The sequence below is a fragment of the Malurus melanocephalus genome, unplaced genomic scaffold (assembly GCF_030028575.1).
Source record: "Malurus melanocephalus ecotype Western Australia unplaced genomic scaffold, MMel_1.1 scaffold_12, whole genome shotgun sequence".
Lineage (NCBI taxonomy): Eukaryota > Metazoa > Chordata > Aves > Passeriformes > Maluridae > Malurus > Malurus melanocephalus.
In genome coordinates, this window is record NW_026623244.1 from 4,961,776 (window position 1) to 4,981,520 (window position 19,745).

At 39.0% G+C, this 19,745-nt stretch overlaps 2 protein-coding genes across 2 annotated transcripts in view; both read left to right on the forward strand.

Annotated features, from left to right (window-relative positions):
- Window positions 1-8,522, forward strand: part of CEP55 (centrosomal protein 55) — a 10,011-nt gene extending 1,489 nt beyond the window's left edge. The window contains exons 2-8 of the mRNA XM_057381272.1: window positions 11-295; window positions 2,503-2,547; window positions 3,313-3,451; window positions 5,355-5,668; window positions 6,638-6,709; window positions 7,319-7,444; window positions 7,898-8,522. Coding sequence (XP_057237255.1) covers window positions 11-295; window positions 2,503-2,547; window positions 3,313-3,451; window positions 5,355-5,668; window positions 6,638-6,709; window positions 7,319-7,444; window positions 7,898-8,104 — 1,188 coding nt within the window. The 3' untranslated portion in view covers window positions 8,105-8,522. The remainder of the gene's footprint in view (window positions 1-10; window positions 296-2,502; window positions 2,548-3,312; window positions 3,452-5,354; window positions 5,669-6,637; window positions 6,710-7,318; window positions 7,445-7,897) is intronic.
- Window positions 8,523-16,145: 7,623 nt separating this feature from the next.
- Window positions 16,146-19,090, forward strand: FFAR4 (free fatty acid receptor 4). Its single transcript, XM_057379197.1, has 3 exons — window positions 16,146-16,679; window positions 17,463-17,591; window positions 18,989-19,090. Exons 1-3 carry the CDS (start codon window positions 16,146-16,148, stop codon window positions 19,088-19,090), a joined length of 765 nt encoding a protein of 254 aa, XP_057235180.1.
- The last annotated feature ends 655 nt before the right edge of the window (window positions 19,091-19,745 follow it).

Here is a 19,745-nt window from a genome sequence, read left to right on the forward strand (position 1 = left end):
TTTCATTTAGAAAATACTTTTCCTTGAAAAAGAAAAAGAAAAATACAACCATCTTCTTGGAGAGAAGGACAGAGAAATCCAAAACCTGGAAGACAAGCTTAGGTCCAAAACCAAGACTAGTGAAGTCTCCTTACTACAAAATCAACTAGAGGAAAAAGCAAAAGAGGCAGAAAGGAGAGAACAGTTACTTTTTTCTCTATCAGAAGAAATTAACCAGTTAAAATGTAATTTATCTGAAGTYCTAGCAAAATGTGCTGATCTTGAGAACAAAGCCAGTACTTCTCAGGCGTCCCAGGTAAGCACTGAAGAAATAATGCAGTTGTAAATTAGAATTTGTGCCCACTAAGCACCAATACCTGCTATAAAATAGGATGGGTTTTAAATTTTCTTACAAGCCGCATTGCATGCTGAAACATTCTTGTATGAAGCGAGATGGTATTCAGGTTGAACTCTAAATGAGGAACAGTCAGAGGCAACTCAGCTGGGGAGGGAATTCTCTCCTGCTGTATTGGAAGGTCCGTTTTTCAAGCTCACACACTGGTAGTGTGAATTGTGATACTACATGTGGTGACCAGTGTTGCTTAAGCAGACACTGCCCTTCTCAGATCTGTGCTCAGTGATTACACAGAGTGAGCAGGCAGCAGTGATGGAGACCTGGGGCACCAAYAAATACACACTAAGCTCCTCATCTAATTCAGCTTTGGGTCATGAGAATATCTTTCTCCTCTCTGCTCTTATGAATCCTCATTTGTATCTCAGGTGTTAAAACTAATTATACTTTCTGTGGCATCGCACATCATAACTACTTCACTGTGACACGAGATAGGAGAGGAATAATTATTTTCTCCTCTCATGTGAAGTGCTCAGTAGGTCTGATGCCAATCCTTGGCAGTGTTTACTAGTCCATTCAGTTGTTTTTCCACCCCTCCACCTCATTCTTACGTTCTGTGGAAAACGCTGAAGTATCTCTGTGAGGGGCACAGGGAAATTGGGGCCTAAAAATAGATGCCTGTCTTTCTTTTCCAGCTTTTGACCTGCAGGTGGTGCTGGTTCCCTGCACTCTACACAGGAGTTGAGCAATTTCTAGAAATTTTGCTATGGCCAAATGCATAGCAAAATATGTTCATCTACTACTTTTGAATGATAATAATGTATATACACTACTTCTAATAATGCAGTATATTGAKAAATATCACTTTAAATGCAATTATTTTCAATTTTAAGAGACTTTGAACTTTTTAGAGGTTTTAAAATGTATTTAAAGTCAACAGATTTTCATGATATTTTTTGTCACTRTACCACCAAAATATGTTTTACTTTAAAACCATCAGTTTCTTTTAAATTTTTAATTGATTTATCAACAGAGGACCATGATATTTTGACTGGATGTCTTGAAGAACTTGAAAACAAGCTAGCAATGCTGCTTGAAACTGCTAGGTGGCGTATGAGCTCTGGAATGGAAGCAACAGTTGGAAAAGTTTTCACTGAGGCAGGATTCTAATGTTCATGGAAACAAGCCCATATCTCTGTATCCTATTTTTRTTAGGAAGTGTTGAAGTTTAACAATTGCATTCAAAGTTCTGTATTTTTCAGCTATAAATTCTGTTGTAAATCATATTCCAAGACCCATAGAAAAACATTGGAAAAAAGTAGTTTGGATTTGGGYGATAATCTACGGGGTTTTTTTCCCTCATTGAAGTTGCCTCTGAATTATATACACACATKTTCGTAAACACTTTGTATCATGCAGAGACCATATATGTCAGAGTGGAAGAAATATGACTGTGTAACTKCTCTCTCTAGTTTTAGATCAGTCTCACAAACTCTCTTACTCACACATGTGCTTGAGTCATACTCACTGTACTGTGGATCAGGTCTCAGAAAATCAGGCAGTTTGTTGTTATGCTTCCAGACAGGCTTGCATGATTTTCCAGATGTTTACAGTGTTCCTGTTATCCCAGTGAAGCATCGAGGTCTCTGGCTTTTCCCCAAGAACCCCTGTAGGTTTACTGTCAAACATTTGAGGATACAAAAATAGAAGAAACATTTACCTTTTTTTTGTCTACTTAAATAATACCCCTAAATATCTTCATTTTTCAAAAGCTGTTTGGGGAACACCCTTCAGGACTTCCAAGACAGCAGTTTGACACAAAATACATAATGATTTTCTTAGGAAATGTTTTAGTGTAATTATAAGTTGCAGATTTATGGAATAAATTCCATGTAATCTTTGTCCCATATCTTGCAGAAGAGTCTATTTAAAATATATGAAATGGCCTCTACATAACTTGGATCCTTCAAAAAAAAAAACCCCAACAACCAACTATAAAGCTTTCTAAACACAAAACACACATATAGGCATTTGCTTTCACTTTTAAAAGCATGTGTTTTAATTTTTAAAATATTCTTATGCTGTTTATGTGAGATTAATGGCTTTACAGGAGTAGTTTTTCTGTTTGAGCCATGTATTTTAAACACTTACAAGTTGTTCTTTGTCTCCAGGAAGGTGCAACAAACAGCACTGAAGTTGAAAGGCAATTGAAAGATGTAAGTTTCCTGTACATTTCAAGTACATACCATCTGTATTGAGGTGCAGAAGAATGTAAATTGTGATCAGACACATTTTTGGATAGTAYGGGACCTCAGAGGATACGTTTCTCCCTAAAATATAATCTCTAAAATTATTTTGTGACTAGGCAGTAACTTAAATTTAAAAACCCAAAAACTTGCAGATGAAAAACCTAAGATTTCTATAATCGTTGAAAAATCTTGCTTGGAACATCAGAACAAAGTGGTTGCTGACAAATCAGGAGCCTCTAGGAAACTGACACTGGCTGGGATAGCATGAGGTTGGATCAGAAACCTCCTGAGGTCCCTTCCAAGCTGAATAAGTCTATGAGCCGAGCATCTAAAAAATTCACATCCTTGTTCTTACAAACTAAATTGCAACAATACAGTTTTATTTTATTCCATTTTCAAGATCTGTTAYTTTAYATTTTATTTTATATTTGAGATTGAAAAGCTTATTCTTCATAATCTAGGCATGGCTCAGGAAAGCCTTTGTTCTTTAAGTCATTTTCCCATAGCTGGAGTTTTAACTTATGCTCACCATCCTGATCTAACTTTACAAATGAAGATGGATTGATTTATTTATTCATTGTACAGATTCTTACAGTTTACAGCAGACTTAACTAGCTTATCTTTAAACTATGTAATATATAAATTTGAATATTTTTAACACATAAGACAAATAATTTTAAAATCTGATTAATTACCTGAGACTTTTTTATTCTTCTGTTTCTTTTCATGAAGGCGCTTGAGAAAAACCAGCAGTGGCTACTGTATGACCAGCAACGGGAAGCCTATGTCAGGGGATTGCTTGGAAGGATCTTTGAACTTGAACAGAAGGCAGAAATAGTTAAMCAACAAGAACCTAAATCAAATTCAGAAGGTATCAACTTTATTTTTTCCCCCACAAGTGACCCAAACCATAATTATCTTTAGAATTAATTTTCTGACAACAATTAAACAGAATCAAGATTTTGTTCTCAACACTTTGGCTGCTTAATGGGAAAAGTTGGTTAAATAATATTTCTCTGCTTCCTGTTATATTGCCATGTTACTTGACCAACAGTAGTTCCTGTTCTTATCCACTTCAAAGATGGTTTTTAACAGCCTTGACACTCTATTAGCAACCTCTCTGTTTGTGCAAAGTGTTGAGGTAAATAGATGACTGTCTCCCATCCTTCAAAGTACACTTTCAACTGACATAATGGAAGCATTAAGGATTTATTAGCTAGGTGTGGATCAGATTTTTTTAAATTTACTTTTTTCAAAACAAATATTATAAAAATGACTCAAGATTGCCATGTTCTTTACTCACCTGAACAGCTGTTACAGGGCAAGAAAACCTGTGATAGATTTTGGCACCTCTCCAAAGCACTGTTTCACAATGAGGATCTGGCCACCTCCAGCTCACTTCCTTGCTGTGCAGTTCCTCAATAAGGCACACCCTCTCAGTATTAATAAAATTTAAAATCATGTTGAGCAGAAGAACCAGAGGCATTGACTTATTTTCTTAYTTTCAAATTATTTATTTTATACMTGCTACAACTGACCTGCAAGGTAATTCACTAAACAGAGCTGGCATCATGTGGAGTTAAGAGCATATCCACAAGTAATACATGGGCAGTGACTTGGTTTCTATATTGCTGATTGAATCTTTCTGGAAAACAGTAAAATATAATCATAATCATGTTTTGGTGCTGTTCAGAAATCTATGAACAGTATTTCTGAAGGGAGGCAAACTCAGCTCTTCAGGAAATGTAACTCAKAGTTGCTGCAGTCAAAGCTTTGCCACAGGAGCAGCCAGAAGATTTGGAGTCAGGGTGTAAGAAAGTTCCTCTCTTCAGGCAGCTAGGCAGTAATAGAAATCCAAATTTCTAAGAACCAAGCTCTTCAAGTTGAAAGGACATATGATAACTTTTTCCATTTAAAAACTTGGGCTATCTCTGAGGATGTCACTGCCCTCTAAAGGAGTATTGCTAACGAGAATGTAAGGCTTAGTTCACAGCTGAGAAAAGGGAGAACAGTCAAGCAGGAAACTCCCTAGAAAATTACATTTTGAAGAATTAGGATAAGTCTTCAATAGGAAAAGTATCAAAGAAGTCACAAAACTTATAGTGCCAAAAATCAGCAAAGCCCATAAAGTTCTACATTCCTCATTCTGCTTCTAGGTATATTTTGTATTACTTCTGAATTTCAGCAATCTGCCTCCATTTTTTCCTACTTATTAAACTTTTCTGGGGTAAACATGCAGAAATTTTTCAAACTCTTGTTTAAGTAACAGCTGCTACCCAAGAAGCAAGCATTTTTTAAATCAAAAGACTATCCTAGTCCTTTCTATTTGCTATTTAGAAGTAAAATATTGCATAAAATTTGAAAAAAATGGTCTACAAAAGACAGTGGAAGGTCTTTGGTCAACCAGGTTGAAGTGAAATGCATCACATCCCCAAGGGTATCTCTTGGGAGGGAGTAATGCCAGCAGCTTGGCTAAGGAGCCTAAAAGTGGAAGTAGGAATCCAGTCTCTTTGGGTCTCATTTCATGTGTCAGTGTAATGCATGAGGCCATACAACAAATGTGTTTGCCAGTAACTATATTGCCAAAGAGACTTAAAGAATTATAAAAACTGAAAGCTGTCTTAACTGAAGTTTAGTTCTAATCTGAGCTGTGCAATAGCCTACTACATCGATTTCTATCAATATGCCTTAAAAAGATGTTAAAGATTTACTGCTCGATTTTTAAGTGTTTTTTTTTCTCACCTTACTAATTCAATTATTTCTGACTCATTAAGGTCATCTACAAGAGGAAAAGCAAGAATACTATGACCAGCTCTTACTAACTGCTAAGAGTGATCTCGAGACCGAAAGGCGCACTATAACCCAGCTGAGATCTGAACTGAATGAATTCAAAAAGACATATGAAGAAACACAAGGGGAAATAATGAGTTTAAATGCCTTACTGCAGTCACAGCGGGTTGCTGAAATGAAGACTCAAGAAAACGAAAATAAAATGAAAGAGAAAGCACAAAGACTCAAAGAAGAAAATGAAACTATCAAAGAACAGCTCAGAGAAGAAAAAGAAAAGTGTGAAGATCTTTTATGTCAGGTAAGTAGATTAATTTGGAGGTCTGAGACCATTATCAAAGAATCAAGAGAAATGAAAATTTGTAGTTAATCAGAATGGACATCACTCTCTCTGGTAACTGTTCTTCACATAGATCTAGACTCATGTCCTTGTGTAAAAACTGAGTTGTTTAACAAGGAACCTTTTGTTCATTTATTTCCCTGGCTTAAGGGACGTTAAAGAGAAGTGAGAAAACATTGAAGTGATTCTAATATAGTTCATCCTTAAGACTAATAGTAAATGAGAACAGGAAAGGTAAAAATTCATTTTATCATGTGCTCCTAACTATGGAGTGCCACTAATGTTTGCTGTCACCTGTCACCTATAAGACAACTGGTATTAGAAATAAGAGAATAAAATTTGCTAGACACTAAAGTAGGCCAAAACCAGAACAGTAGTTAAGCTCTCTAAACACAGGTTAGTTCTCACTGGTTAACAATGATTAAAAGATGTTTATTTTATTTCATTTTTTGAAGCTGAACCACAGTATTATCATAAAAGTTGATACATGCTGAAAGCGGAGGTTATTTTAATGTATGTATTTACTTAAYCATTATAATACAGTACTTTCTGACCCTTAAACTTGTTCTCCTATTAAAATAACCTTGCATTGTTCAGTTTTATTGACATCATATCATGTTAGTCCAAACCCAGGTTTTGTGAGTATATTTTTGTCAGTATCCTGGCAATCACTTAGGAAAGTTCAGGTTTTGGTTTCTTTTTTTAAACAATAACATCATCCTGCATTCCCCCTTCTCAGTGCAATAATTTTTCACTAGGGATTTCCTCAGAGAAGTGGAGATTTGAATTGAGTTTGGCTGTTGCATAACAGGCAGACATTTTCTGTTGGCAGTGGAATGCAAGAGTTCCATTCCATTATAAATTATTTTTAAAGCTTATTAATTATTGTATATGGAAGTTGTTTGTTACAAGTGTTCATCTGTCTTGCAGGTGCAACTTCTTCGTAAATCATTGCTCAGACAGGAGGCAGAACACACAAGAATAGCTTTGYTGGAAAAGCAGGTACCAAATTATATGCTAAAGTGCTGATATTTAATCTRTGTTATGCACAAAGTCTTGCTAGAGTAACTTCACATTTAAGAATGATTAATATATTAAATAAAGTAATGTTAGGCATGAATATTCAACCATGTATAATCTCTTGATCCTAAAAATTTTGTCACATCTGTCAAGAGGAAAATCTGTAAGCTTTTACTGGTAAGAGGGTGTGATCAAACCTGATGCTATTTTCTCCACAATCTCTTGTTCAACAGTTACAGCCTCACATAAGACACAGGAAACATTCTAAAACTAATCAGCTAATTGAAGTTTCGTAATAAATTTTTATATAGTTATAGAAGTAATTGMATTGCCATATTTTCTATTTCCTTTATTTGAAATTGAAATACCTTCCCACCAAAATAACTTTAAACTGCACCTCTGCTAAGGGAGATTTAAATAACTGAACATGTATGAATTTCACTGTGGTGAAAGCAATARGCAATTTTTAAATTTTCCTTTTAGTCCCATTTTAAGATGTTACTGCAGAACAAAACTGACTTTAAATATATAAATGGGAAACATTCCTCCCAATTCATAATAATTTTGACTTTTAATTTTTCATTTTGCCAGATCCAGATATGCACCACAGACTTAGAGAATGGAAAGCTTGATCGCCAGAACTTGGAGCATCAGTTAAACCAAGTCCTCAAGGAGCTGCGCAAGGCCAGGGAGCAAATWACGCGTCTGGAGCCTCTGGTATGTACTGAATAACTTGCAGGTGAATTTAGTCAGGGATTTTGCATAAACATACATCTTCTCACTTTGGGACCTTACTTCAAGTAAGTGTCCCTCCATCCTTTACATCTGTGTCCCCAAGGTGCAGAGAGAGCCCTGTTGCCAGGCAGGCAGACACTGCTTTTCTGTGCAGAATGCACGGAACAGGAGAACTGCAGCAGGAGCTCCAGAACAGTCAGGCTCCTGAGCAGGGAGCACACTGTATTTTATATCACAGTGTGTGACCCAGTTTTGTCTGTTCCACCATGACAAAGCTGCAATTTGCTTCCACTCAGAGCCTTTGCTGGTGAAMTGGGCATAATCCTTGGTACTGTAACACTACAAGGCTTGTGTGCCATGAAGCCTTAATATTATTTCCTACACTATTTGATCAGTGCATGCCCCAGTCTTACACTGAAGCTCCTCCTTTTCCAGAAACTCAGGGAATCTGGATACATGGAATCACAAGAAGATTTGCAAGCTGTATTTGACAAGAAGCTGACCACATATGACAGAAGTCCTCCCCTGAAACATTCCAGCTGCCTCGATGAAAGCTTTCTCGAGTGTCCCATATGTAAAGTGCAGTACCCAACGAGCCAGCAYAGAGAATTACTAGCACATGTTGACTTCTGTACGATTTGAGCTCCAAATGGACTTACTATCTTTGCTCCATATATGCTGCCAATGTGCTTGGCAAAAGATCTGTTTACAGCTTTTTTCTTACAGTTATATAAAGGACTGTTAACTTTATAATTCAGTTCCACAAAAACATTATTAATATTATAATAATTTGGCCTCGGTATGTTACCTCATGTTTTTGCAAAACAGCTACTGCATTTTCTGGTTGCAAACAATTATTTTTAGAATTGAAAATATTTAAAATAGTAAACTACTGACTTATTTTTCTTTTTCTTTTTGCACTATTAAATATAAGAACAATAAAAGTACAATTATTGTGTCAGAGTATATTTTAGTGTTTTKTGTCCTTGGTTGGTGAATTCTGATGATTGTGCTTGTACCTTAACTGACAAGAATAGCTGCAAAAAAATTTTGGCCCTCGTAGGTGTATTACATATATATTTCTTTATACATGGTCTGTGTATATATTTGTAGTGTGTACACTATAGACATATATACATGTTATATATCATATAAATGTGAARTACATCATCACTTTTATGCATAAAAACTCAGATCTTTGCTGCTTTAGRTTAATGTTGAAAACATTAATCTTAAGTAGCTGATTCTCACCACATTGATAATTATCACAAGGGTGACTTAAATGCTGACCAAGGTTTAATCTCAGAAAAAACAACTTCCAACAAATACTAATTTCCTTGGTACTGAAAARGTTTATACCTCAGACAATGTCAGAGGCCATTTTTGAAGTTTGGCTATAGAATTATGCTTAATTAAACTTGTTTTGCTTCTGTATTTTAGAGGTTAAAGTTGGGAAATGTTGTTAATTCAACCTTAGATTTGACCGATGTCCTAAAGTGCAGTTTTTGATAAACTGCGCTACAGGATATGAAGTGTCACTGTATTTTGGTATTCAYACAAAACACAAGTTAATGATAAATTCTGGCATCAAATTAGAAACTGGCAAAAAAAAAAATCCCCAAAGGATTTGTAGTTGCAGTGTTATTTTTCTCTAGCAGCTGCTGTRAACCTGAATGTGTTGTGAGCACTTTGTTCCTTGCATCTGTAGTGAAGTTCCAACAAGGATTTACTTCTCTGGAAATTATTAAAATGGGCAAATTTTACAAAGATACACTAGTTAAGAATAAATTTGCTTATTTTACAATGATTGACTGAGAACACACAAATACCCAAGGTGGATCTTTCTCTGGCCTGCTGATTCTGATTGTTAGCTGGTATCACCTTTTTCCAATGTGCTTTGCTGCAAAACTGTGTACGCTTAGCCCATTATATTCACCTTAATCCCTGATGGTTAAACTTTATTCTTACATATGGAGGTGTTTTCCAAGTAATTTTCAATAATTTATAGTATCACATGATGTTATTATCACTTAAATCCAGTGCTCATGAGACAGAAAATATTAAAAGTTACTCTTAAATCTGAAATACCTCTGCCAAATTTATTGTATTAGTCACTCTATTCACTGTTCAATTTCACTGACTGTGTCAGGCTAGTCTTTGTATTTGACAATTTGCTCAGTTGTTRGCAATAGGTTTTCTGACCAAAGATATGATGAACTAATGAGCAAAAKAGAAATTATGCTTCAGAATCTCAAGGTTTTGCAATGAGGGAAATAATCTTATTTTCATATATTTTTWAAAATATTTTAATTCAGGAWAATAACTATGYTTTYCATTGCAGCCCAATAATTTTAATCTCTARTTAAACTACTTTTGAAAGTAAGTTAGTTGTCTTTTTAGCAACACCTTAATCAGCCAGTATTCTATTYCCAGCTGCCTACTCAGCATAGTTTYTGCAAAAGGAAATCCTGATCTTTTATGTATTATAAATGAAATAGGTTTAGCCTACTACAGGTCAGCACTTCAGTAGTTCTGAGGCTTTCTTAAATTAGCATTAAACACTTTCATATTAGAAACTGATACTGTAGAAGGAGACTCAGAAAGTTGATAATGTGATAAACTTTTTAAAGTTCTCTCCATCTTTTCTGAACTTTAACAATGGATTTAATCCTATCTGATAAATGTTACACCTAAACACAAAAAAAGTCCTTGCTGATAAATTTATACAAGTCGTTAATGTGGTATATATTGAAAAAYACCAAAATGACATTCTGGTGAAGCAAAATACTTTGAAAGCAGACCCACAAATATTATTGTCATCACTTACGTGTAATTAAAACCAACTATAAAACTACAAGTTCATAAGGTATGCAGATCATATCACTGCTTTTTTTCCATTCTTCAGAAGCAAAGAAATCTCAGATTTTTTTTTTTTTTTTAAATTTTGAAAGTTAATGAAGATCCACTGCTCCTCTCTTTAGTTATATGTAGGAAAGAGAAGTTTGTGCCTAATGTGCTACCTTACTGGTAAGAATTAATTAGCTGTAAGTATAGTTCTTTGTAAGGCAGGAAGCAACAGCAATGTCTTCATAATTTCAAGCACAATTTCAGTAGCCTTTTTCTGTWATGTCCCTTTCAAGGAATTGATTTTCAGCCTAGCAGAAGGTCTCCATTATTTGAAGTTGTTGATCTAGGGAAGCTTGGGGTTTAATACAACGGTTTACCAATACTAGCATATTTACAAATCCTAGCTTTCATGCTGCTCTTTTTAAACAGAAAATTAAATTATTTCCATGCAAGGTCAGGTGGCTGGAAAGACAGCTGAAACTCCACATAATTTTTTTTTCCACAAAGAGAGCTGCTTGTGAAATAAAAACTGAAAGATAGCTCTGTTATTTTTCTTATATCAACTTMTAATAATTTACTTGCTTGTGCATGTTTTACTCTTGGTTTTGATAACCATTTTTCACATGGCTATGTTGATTTTAAGTATTTCAATTATACTTCAAGAACAATTCAGACTAATATGAATATAGTAGAAGTCTTTCAGATTTCTGATCAAATTAATGAAAGAATCAGGCTTATCCAGTCTAGAAAAAAACATAAACAGTGACAAAATTTCATAGAGAGAAAAGAAAAAAAAACATCTTCCACTGCTCCATGAAAAGAATAACATGTTCAAAATTGCAACAGATAAGGAAAATCTTTCTGGTGCTTGGAGTAAGTGAGCAGTGAAACATAATGCTGATGGAAGCAGTGAAATCTCCACCGCTGGAGATTTACAGGGACACTTATGTAACTACCTAAACCATCCCTGGCTGGCGAGTCTGCCTTGGGTCAGGGACATCAGCYACTGATTTCTCACAATGCTTTGAAGCCGTGTCTTTATTGACATATAAAGACTTGCAAGAAAAAACAAACAAGGTAAGATTTTAATTAAAAAGGTTCAGTGGTTCTTCTGCTTTGACTCTTCATGTTATTTACATGCTAAGTTAGTAGCTACTGCACCACAAGTCATTAAAACAGTTTAATCTTGTGTTTCTCATCTGGAAAATTACTGATATTCCTGTCTGTATAAASTTCAAGTCTAAGGTGTCATTTAATTCCTTATTGTTGGGAAGTGCCTCATTCCCACATTATTTTAACAAACAGCACTATGGTGTCTGATTCTTTGGTATTTGGGGTGTTTAGGCACATCTCATAAGCATGAGAGGCTGGTGACAAGCTGGTTTGTAARTCCTTCAGATGTACACCATAGCTTTTGTTTTTATGTCTCTGCATAAAAGCTGTCTCAAMGCTCACAGCAAGTAACTTTATGCACACCTGAAAGTTAAGCAAAGATCCAGCGGAACTTTAACATCTGACTCTGCAAAAAWCTCACTCAGGGTCTCAATTCCTGGGCAAGAGTGTTCTACCAGATTCTGCAATGTCCAAACAAGCCATTCTGATACAAGCCATTATCTGTTTTCACTGATAAACTCCCTAAATCCACGGGCTAGATATGTGTACAGATTCTAAAACTCTTAAGAAACMCTCTAATTTAATTATAACAGTTTAGCTGAAGCTGAGTCACTCTGGTGAAGTGTGGTTAACATGCAGCAAAACAAAGATATGACCTTCCCCAGGAATTCTATGTTACGTGGATTATGTTCTAAATTTGCACTTGGTTCAGAGAGAAATCTCTTCCTTACTACAAGCCACAAGGAAATTGTTCAGTGTTGGTGTTGGCAAAACTTCTGGTGGTATCGATGACCAAAAGCTGACCCAGCTTTTATCAGAAAGCACATTTGACAGTATTATCAGCAGCTCTGCTTTTGGCTGAGGCCTTGGTCAGTAATGCTGCTGTACAGCTAGAAACTGCAGTGCCCCTGGCACATTTCCCAGGAAGCATGCCAGCTTCTGATGGATACTGACCACAGAAAATGCAACTTCCCAGAAGAAACAGTGACTTGTTCATGTCCCAGAAGGAACTGGGATCAGTTTCTGACATGACAACATGAGTAAAGCATCTAGCTATTTTCTGCAGAGACAGGAATGGATGAGCTTRCTACTATACAAAAACAAACAGATGCATTTATATTTGCTCTACAAGTTCAAAATTGTCACTTGCACATTGGGGTAAGCACTTCAGCTCACTGATATGAAAGTACAGAATGGGTCAGCAATTAGAAAATTTCCTAAAATACAAAATAAATCAAACCAGACTTGTATTTGAAACATACCTTTTAATAGTGTCACTTCTTCTAAGCACAGGATCCATAGTAYCTAGAGGCAGAAGAGCTGCAGTGTGATATGTAAGCACAAAAAGGAAAACAGAAAGCTAATCTTGATTGAAACTTATGCTAAAAACCTTATTATGCAGACACGAGTCATCTACAAGCTTGCAACCTCTTTTGYGAAGACAGAGCCAACATATCTAACGAAATGAATTTACATCACTTAGCAAACATTAAATGTGCAATACWTCTGTTACAGAAGTCAGTGCTATTTACTCATTGTGATACAGGTGCACAAAAATAGACCCAAAGACTGCAACACCAATTTACATCCAAGAGGATGKATAAACAAAGCAAAAACCTTTACTAGATCATGTCCAAATGGAACAAGAACTCCCATCTCCCACAGTCACCGAGCCCCAGTGGTCCTTCTCTCTGGGAATATTTCTTAATGCTCAAGAAATAAATAAACTGATCTATCCCCATCTGTCACGACAGTTCATGGTTGCCATGGGAACAATCTGAAAAGCAGAGCTYGACCTATGGTATCAAGTAACACAGTCCTTATCTGCAACAGAGAAGGCCAAAGCTTGGGCTTTCATTAGGGATGAAAAAAAAACACCCACAAAAAAAGGAAACAAGATTTTTCACTTCTAGATTAGACAAACCAGCTCCACAGAGGTCTCTGMAGCTTCCATTTAGCTTAGAACAACTAAAATCTGAGTTGACTCCATATTTGAACATAAAAGCAAACATAGGTTGAAAAAATTATATAGGTTAAGCAATCATAACAGGTTTCCAAGCATTCTGTTAATCACTTCCTTGTCATAAGCACGTGGTGCACATACCACACACAGCATCCACCTATTACAGTAAAGCCAGAGTAGCTCTATTGAGGTTACGATTCCTCCTTTCCTCAGATTTCACGTTGTAATGGTTGCTATGATCAGACCAGCCCAACAGCAAATACAGCTTTTGTACTTCATGGGAGGGAACAGAAAGCTRCTCTTTTAGATAATGGATGCAACAGACCCATGAGTACTCAGACTGTTTTTACTCCTGCAAGGAGCCCTGATTCATTTGATCAAACCCAATGGAAACGTGTGTTTCTTCACACCTCTGCCGTCCCCAGGCACAGGATTTTGTACACAGGTCAATATGAAGTTCACTCACTAATACCATACTAAAAGCAGCATTTTGCTTTGGTTCTCCAGAGCAAACAACAGGCTTATGCCAAGTAAGTAAGGTTCTCACTCACACCTAAGGACCAAAGCTAAAGGTGATCCTTTCTAAAGGAGATCAAAGGTCTATCCAGGTACTTCCACACATCATCTCATTTTCAAACCTTCTGCTCCTCTGGCATTCTTTTCCTCCCTGACTGAAAGTATCACAATGTCTTCAATAATGCAACTCTGGAAGTTGCATTTCACTCCCTGTTTCTTTCACGCCCTTTTCTTTCCCTATTCTGTTTCCTTTTATCCTGAATTGACAAGGCCAGTTTCTAATTTAATTTTCCACTGATATCAAAGGGGCTAAAGATTTTATTCATAATAAAATTTGCATTTATCTGTGTTACCATTTCCATTTGTCCTGCCTCCACTCCTCCTGTCTCTTAATGCCTTGCAGGTTTTCACATAGGTACAACCACTAACAACAGCTCTTTCCCAAGTCCCTGCCATTATTTAGAGCTGACAACACCACTGCTACTCCCAGCTGCCCAGAACTTTGGGGCTAGTCTGTCAACTTGTAAAAAGTCCCAGACCTGTGAGGTTGTGCCAGCTGGAAGGTGTTTGCTATATTTCAAGACTCACTATAATCATTTAAAAGATTCAGTCCACAGCAGAGCCAACATAAATTGCGGCTAGATGTTCCAAGTATGGATCATAAATACTAATAATCAGTAGATCTATTAAATTTTCTGAAACTTTTTTATATGGGTGCAGATTTTTTCTCCCATCAAATGATGTAGAATAAAGCATCTATATCAAGACACTTGCCAGTGTTGATTGCTGAAAAGAGCCCCAATCTTTGCAAGTTTTCTTATTGTCTTCCCTTGAGCTCACAGTCTATCCCGCTTGACAGCAACTGTACTCACATTTCACAYAGTCATCAATCAGGAAAAATCAGTAGCAGCATTTCGTCCACTTATTCAGGCTGCCCTGCAAATTACCTGTTTGATGAGACGGCAYAGATAGTTAGAACCACTTACAGCAAATTCTGCACTGGCAAAGATGTGGGAAGGAAGCAGTCCAGGAAAGATGTCACTCTTGTCATCCCTCATTAGGAGATTGCCCCTTTGAAGGACTGAGTTTCTGGAATCCCCACTAATCTGGAATCCCCGCTAATGCTGTTGCGTAAAYGGTTGATGGCAGGGTCACACCCAGGGTACTGCAGAAGCACCACCATGTCCCCATGGCACAGCATTTTGGAATAACTCTCGCCTAATGAGAAGGTGTAGAACTACACACTGAGCCTGTAAGGGCACCCTTGAACACCTACACATCACTGAGCCAAATGGATTCACCCAGAGTTGTCTAAAGTTATAAACCTGTTTACATACTTTATGAAAAAAAAATTATCTCCTTTTATGAGATATTATCTGCTTGTTTGTGACAATTTATGTGCTTCACGCCCAGACCATTTTTWAATAATCTGGGATGTTTACAATCTGAGTAACTACTTCTAGGAATTGAAGTTCAGAGAAAATAYGGTATTTTCTAGGCTGTCTTACTTTAACAGGCTTCTCCAGCAAGAACTCGTAACACAGGTAATTAAGATTCTGGATCAATTTTGTAAATAGACCCCCAAAATCATGACAGTGACACTTCTCCACAGTGAGGACAAAAAATTCACAKGTCTACTGTTTCCAAATACACGTCAATACAGGATGTGAGGGATAAATTCCTCCTTTTTTTTACCCTRGATTAGTCTGGTCATCTCAGGCACCTGAGGAGAGCTCTCAGAGTGGTGTGATAGCCATCCATGTTTTAAGGCATGCACACCCCCACTGGATGGGAGCAGACTGGGTGGCCTCCCAAGGTCACTGTCACCCAGGAGCCTGCCTGGAGAGCCAACCAGACAGGGCCAGTCCGGGATGAGGTGCGTGGGCCTGGGCCCCTGGGCATGGAGGTGCCCGTGTGCCGATCCACACCCTGGCCAGGGAGGTGTCGGGCAGCCCCTCACTGCCGCCCCACGCACTGCGGCCTCGCCTTTGTGTGAGCTCCACCGTGTTTACTCTCCCACTTCCTTGTTCCACTCCAGTGCGAGGGCCATAAACCTCCCGGCTGGCACGGCCGAGCCCTTGGTGGCAGGGGCAGCAGAAGAGGAGGGAAGGGGATGGCGGTCATCCCCTGGCTCTGTGCTGGGAGGGCACCCCAGGTGCCGCCGTGGTGGTTGGGAGCGCAGCCCTTCCCCTAGGGCTGGTGCCACCGTCCACCGTGGGTCTCTCATGCCCACTGGCCAGCCTCATGCCGGGCTCCAGGGCCCCACCAGGAGGGAACAGGACCTATTTCCCCTTCTTCTCGGACTTCAGGGGCCGCAATGTGACGGCCCTGCGTGTCGGCGAGACAGCTGCCCTGGCCTCCATCTTCCTGCTGTCCTTGGCGGGAAACATCTGGGGCATCTGCCTGTTGATGCGGCGGCACCGCCGGCTCTGCGCCGCCAACTGCCTCGTCCTCAACCTCTTCTGCGCCGACCTGCTCTTCATCACCGCCATGCCCTTCATCGCCATCGTGCGCTGGACCGAGTCCTGGCTGCTGGGCGACGTCGTCTGCCACCTGCTCTTCTATGTGGTGAGCCTGGGCGGCACGGTCATCATCCTCTCCCTCTCGGCCGTCAGCCTGGAGCGCGTCGTCACCATCGCCCGGCTGCGCCACGCCGCYTTCCGCCGCCGCAAGGTGCTGGCCGCCGCCATGCTCCTCATCTGGGGCTTCGCCGCCCTCGCCACCCTCCCGCTCTGCTGCTTCTTCACCGTGGTGCGGCTGCCCGCCGCCGCCGGCCAGGTGAGGGCGAGCGCCGGGCGCGCCCGCGGCAGCCTCAGCGCGCCGACAAGGGCCGGGGGCGCCGGCAGCGGAGGCTCGTGTGCCTGTGCCACGGCGGGACAGCGGGCAGAGAGGAGATCGCTTCCAGGGCGGGCAGMGAGGAGATCGCTTCCAGGGCGGGCAGYGAGGAGATCTCTTCCAGGGCGGGCAGCGCTCCGCGGGCTGGGCAGGTGCGCCGCTGTGCGCGGAGGAGCTGCCGAGCCTCCCCACGGCTGCCCCCGGCCGCTCTCCCGGCGCACCGTCCCGATAGATGGGAAACGCGCACTGGCTGGGATTCTCCTTGAGTTCCTCAGCGCGGCTCAGGATCCCCTTTTCAGCACGCTTCCCCTTACCGAGGGATCAGCATCCTGGGAGAGTTGCTCTGCACCCGCAGCTCCCTCTATACAAATGGCAGTGCAGAGATACTTCTGCCAAATATTTTAAAGTGCTTACAAAAGTGCACTCAACACTTAAGTAGATGGTTAAGTTTAAGGTCTGTCCGTTTCAATTTTAAAGTTGCCATTAGCACTTGATACGAAATTAATGGGAATATTCCAATTGTGGACACATCTATTTGTTATTGTTTGGGCTTTTAAACCCATCAAATAATATATTACTTGACTGCTTTGTTCAAGTGTGAAGTTTTCACAGTCTTGGTTTAGTCTACAACCATCTCTTTCCATAAGCACAGAGGGAGATAAGGACAATACTGTACTGGAAATAATGGTACACTATTACTTTTCTTCTTCATTTTTTTCTGAATAGGACATTCAGATTTGCACCCTGGATTGGCCCAGCACAGCAGGAGAAATACTCTGGGATATGACCTTTGCCATTGTTTTCTTTCTAATACCAGGATTAATCATTGTCATCAGTTACTCMAAAATCTTACAGGTATGTTTTTCTTTTCAATTTTGTTGTAAAACAAAGGGAAGTAAATAGTAGCTCACTGGGCATCAGCATATTGTCACTGGATTCAAACACACGTAAAGGGAACACACATTCCTCAATAAATGATAAGTATGTGATATAAAATGAAGCATTTCAACCTTTACATAACAGTCTGTACATTTCAATCAAGAACATGCTTCAACAGCACATTACCAGAGGCCCAACGCATAGTTTGTCTTCTTGTATATATAGTATAAAATATTCTTCTCAACTTATGTGCTGTTCATATTTAAAGACTCAATCTTCTAAATGCTGAGTCAGGCATTTGAAATAACTAAAAACCAGATTGTGCTTTCCTTGAGCTAAACTGTAGTCATAAGGGATTTGTAAGAAAGCAGAGAAAGTCAGGACTAGAAATAAAACCATCCACTTTTTGATCTACTGGTTTTCTGCACAAGCTTTTTGTACACAGATCTCATTACGTTATACCTAATCCTCCACAGTGTCAAATGTTGCAAAAAAACCCTGTAAATTAAACCCTGTACTTCCATTTTTTTCCTAAGTGGATGTTGTTTAACTGCTGAAATATAAGCCACCACACCCAGCACCACAGAGTTCTAATTTATATTCCAGCAGCTTTTAAACTATCCAAAACCATAGTGAGAAAGGTCTCAAAATCTTCAAACTAGGCACTGCAATGCCTAGTTTTTAGCCACTGCCCACAAGATTCTTGATTCCTTTATTGGGCAATTAAACTCCTCACAATATGTGTAAAAAAATTATAGATTTTGGAAAGGAACATCAAAATACACAGATTATTGAGCAAAGATTTAACTGATGAAATGCTGAGCACCAAGGAGCCATGAATGCATTCACCAGAGCTGCATGGAGGTGTTCCARTGAGCCTAGAATCTGGTCTCCACTCATCCTTGTGTATTGATCGGGGCTTAAACATACGGTAAAAGTCATCAGCCTCTGTTAGCTACTATAACCTTGASGTAAATGCTTGAGGTGCATGTTCTAGTGAAGTAAAGCACTGCAACCTCATTTTGATGTAGGCTCTCACTCAGTGGAGAGTGTGAGCCCTTTGCAAGAGCTGCAGAATACTGCAGGCCAAGAACTGCCACAGTTCTTGGTCAGAGGCCAGGATGGGAATGGTGTTTGTTGTGTTCTTGCAGACTCCAGATTACAAGTAAATTTAGAAAACAAAATGGCACATAAGGAGCTAGAAACCAAAAATAGTGTTTGGAATACTGGATCACAAGACAGGCCCATGCTGCCCTGATCCTATTTCTTTTCTAACTTGCTAACTGAGGTGCTAAAATACATTACCATTTCCCTTGAACTGAGAAAGGCTTGAGGTCCATTGCAGGATATATTTCAATCTTCTCTCTCTTCAGGAAGCAAGCAGAATTGAGCTGGAGAATGTCTCAATCCTTGAGTCATTCCCAAGGGCAGACTCAGTCTCACTTCATGAGAACACCCCATTATGCTCCTTCTAATACCTGCTTTATAATATCAGCATGGCCATAAGAATTGGATCCCATTCCTTCTTGTGCATTAACAGGGYTGTTAACTCTGTTCCAGATGGCATTTGTGAAAAATATCAACGAGTTTCTGTGGACAAAATCTTGCAGCTCCTGCAAGAAACACAGCATGTGTATATATATGGGATTTTAATGCATAATTTGAGTTTAATGGGATTTCATGAGTAATTAAGACTGTTTTATGCTGAAAAGTATTTATGACTGGTAGAGAGCCATGAAAAGAGCAACCACTTYGCSCAATATTGAGGTAAATTCACAGCTGAGAGGAAAAAGAAGTGCTAGTGATGTGAGAACATTTGAAATGGAACCATTGACAAAAACTACAAATGGAATTCTGAAATGTCTTTTTTGTAGTCACTTTTTAAAAGTAAACATCATGTGGCAAGGTTTATTTTTTCACTTGTAAAAATGTATTTCACTGAAAGTTGCTTTCTTCTCTTTTGCTGCAGATTACAAAAGCATCAAGAAGAAGTTTAAATGCTGGTTTAGCCTACTCAGAACATCATCACACTCGTGTTTCCCAGCAAGACTACAAACTRTTCCGAGCCCTCTTTCTGCTGATGATCTCTTTCTTCATTATGTGGAGCCCAATAGTAGTAATTATTTTTTT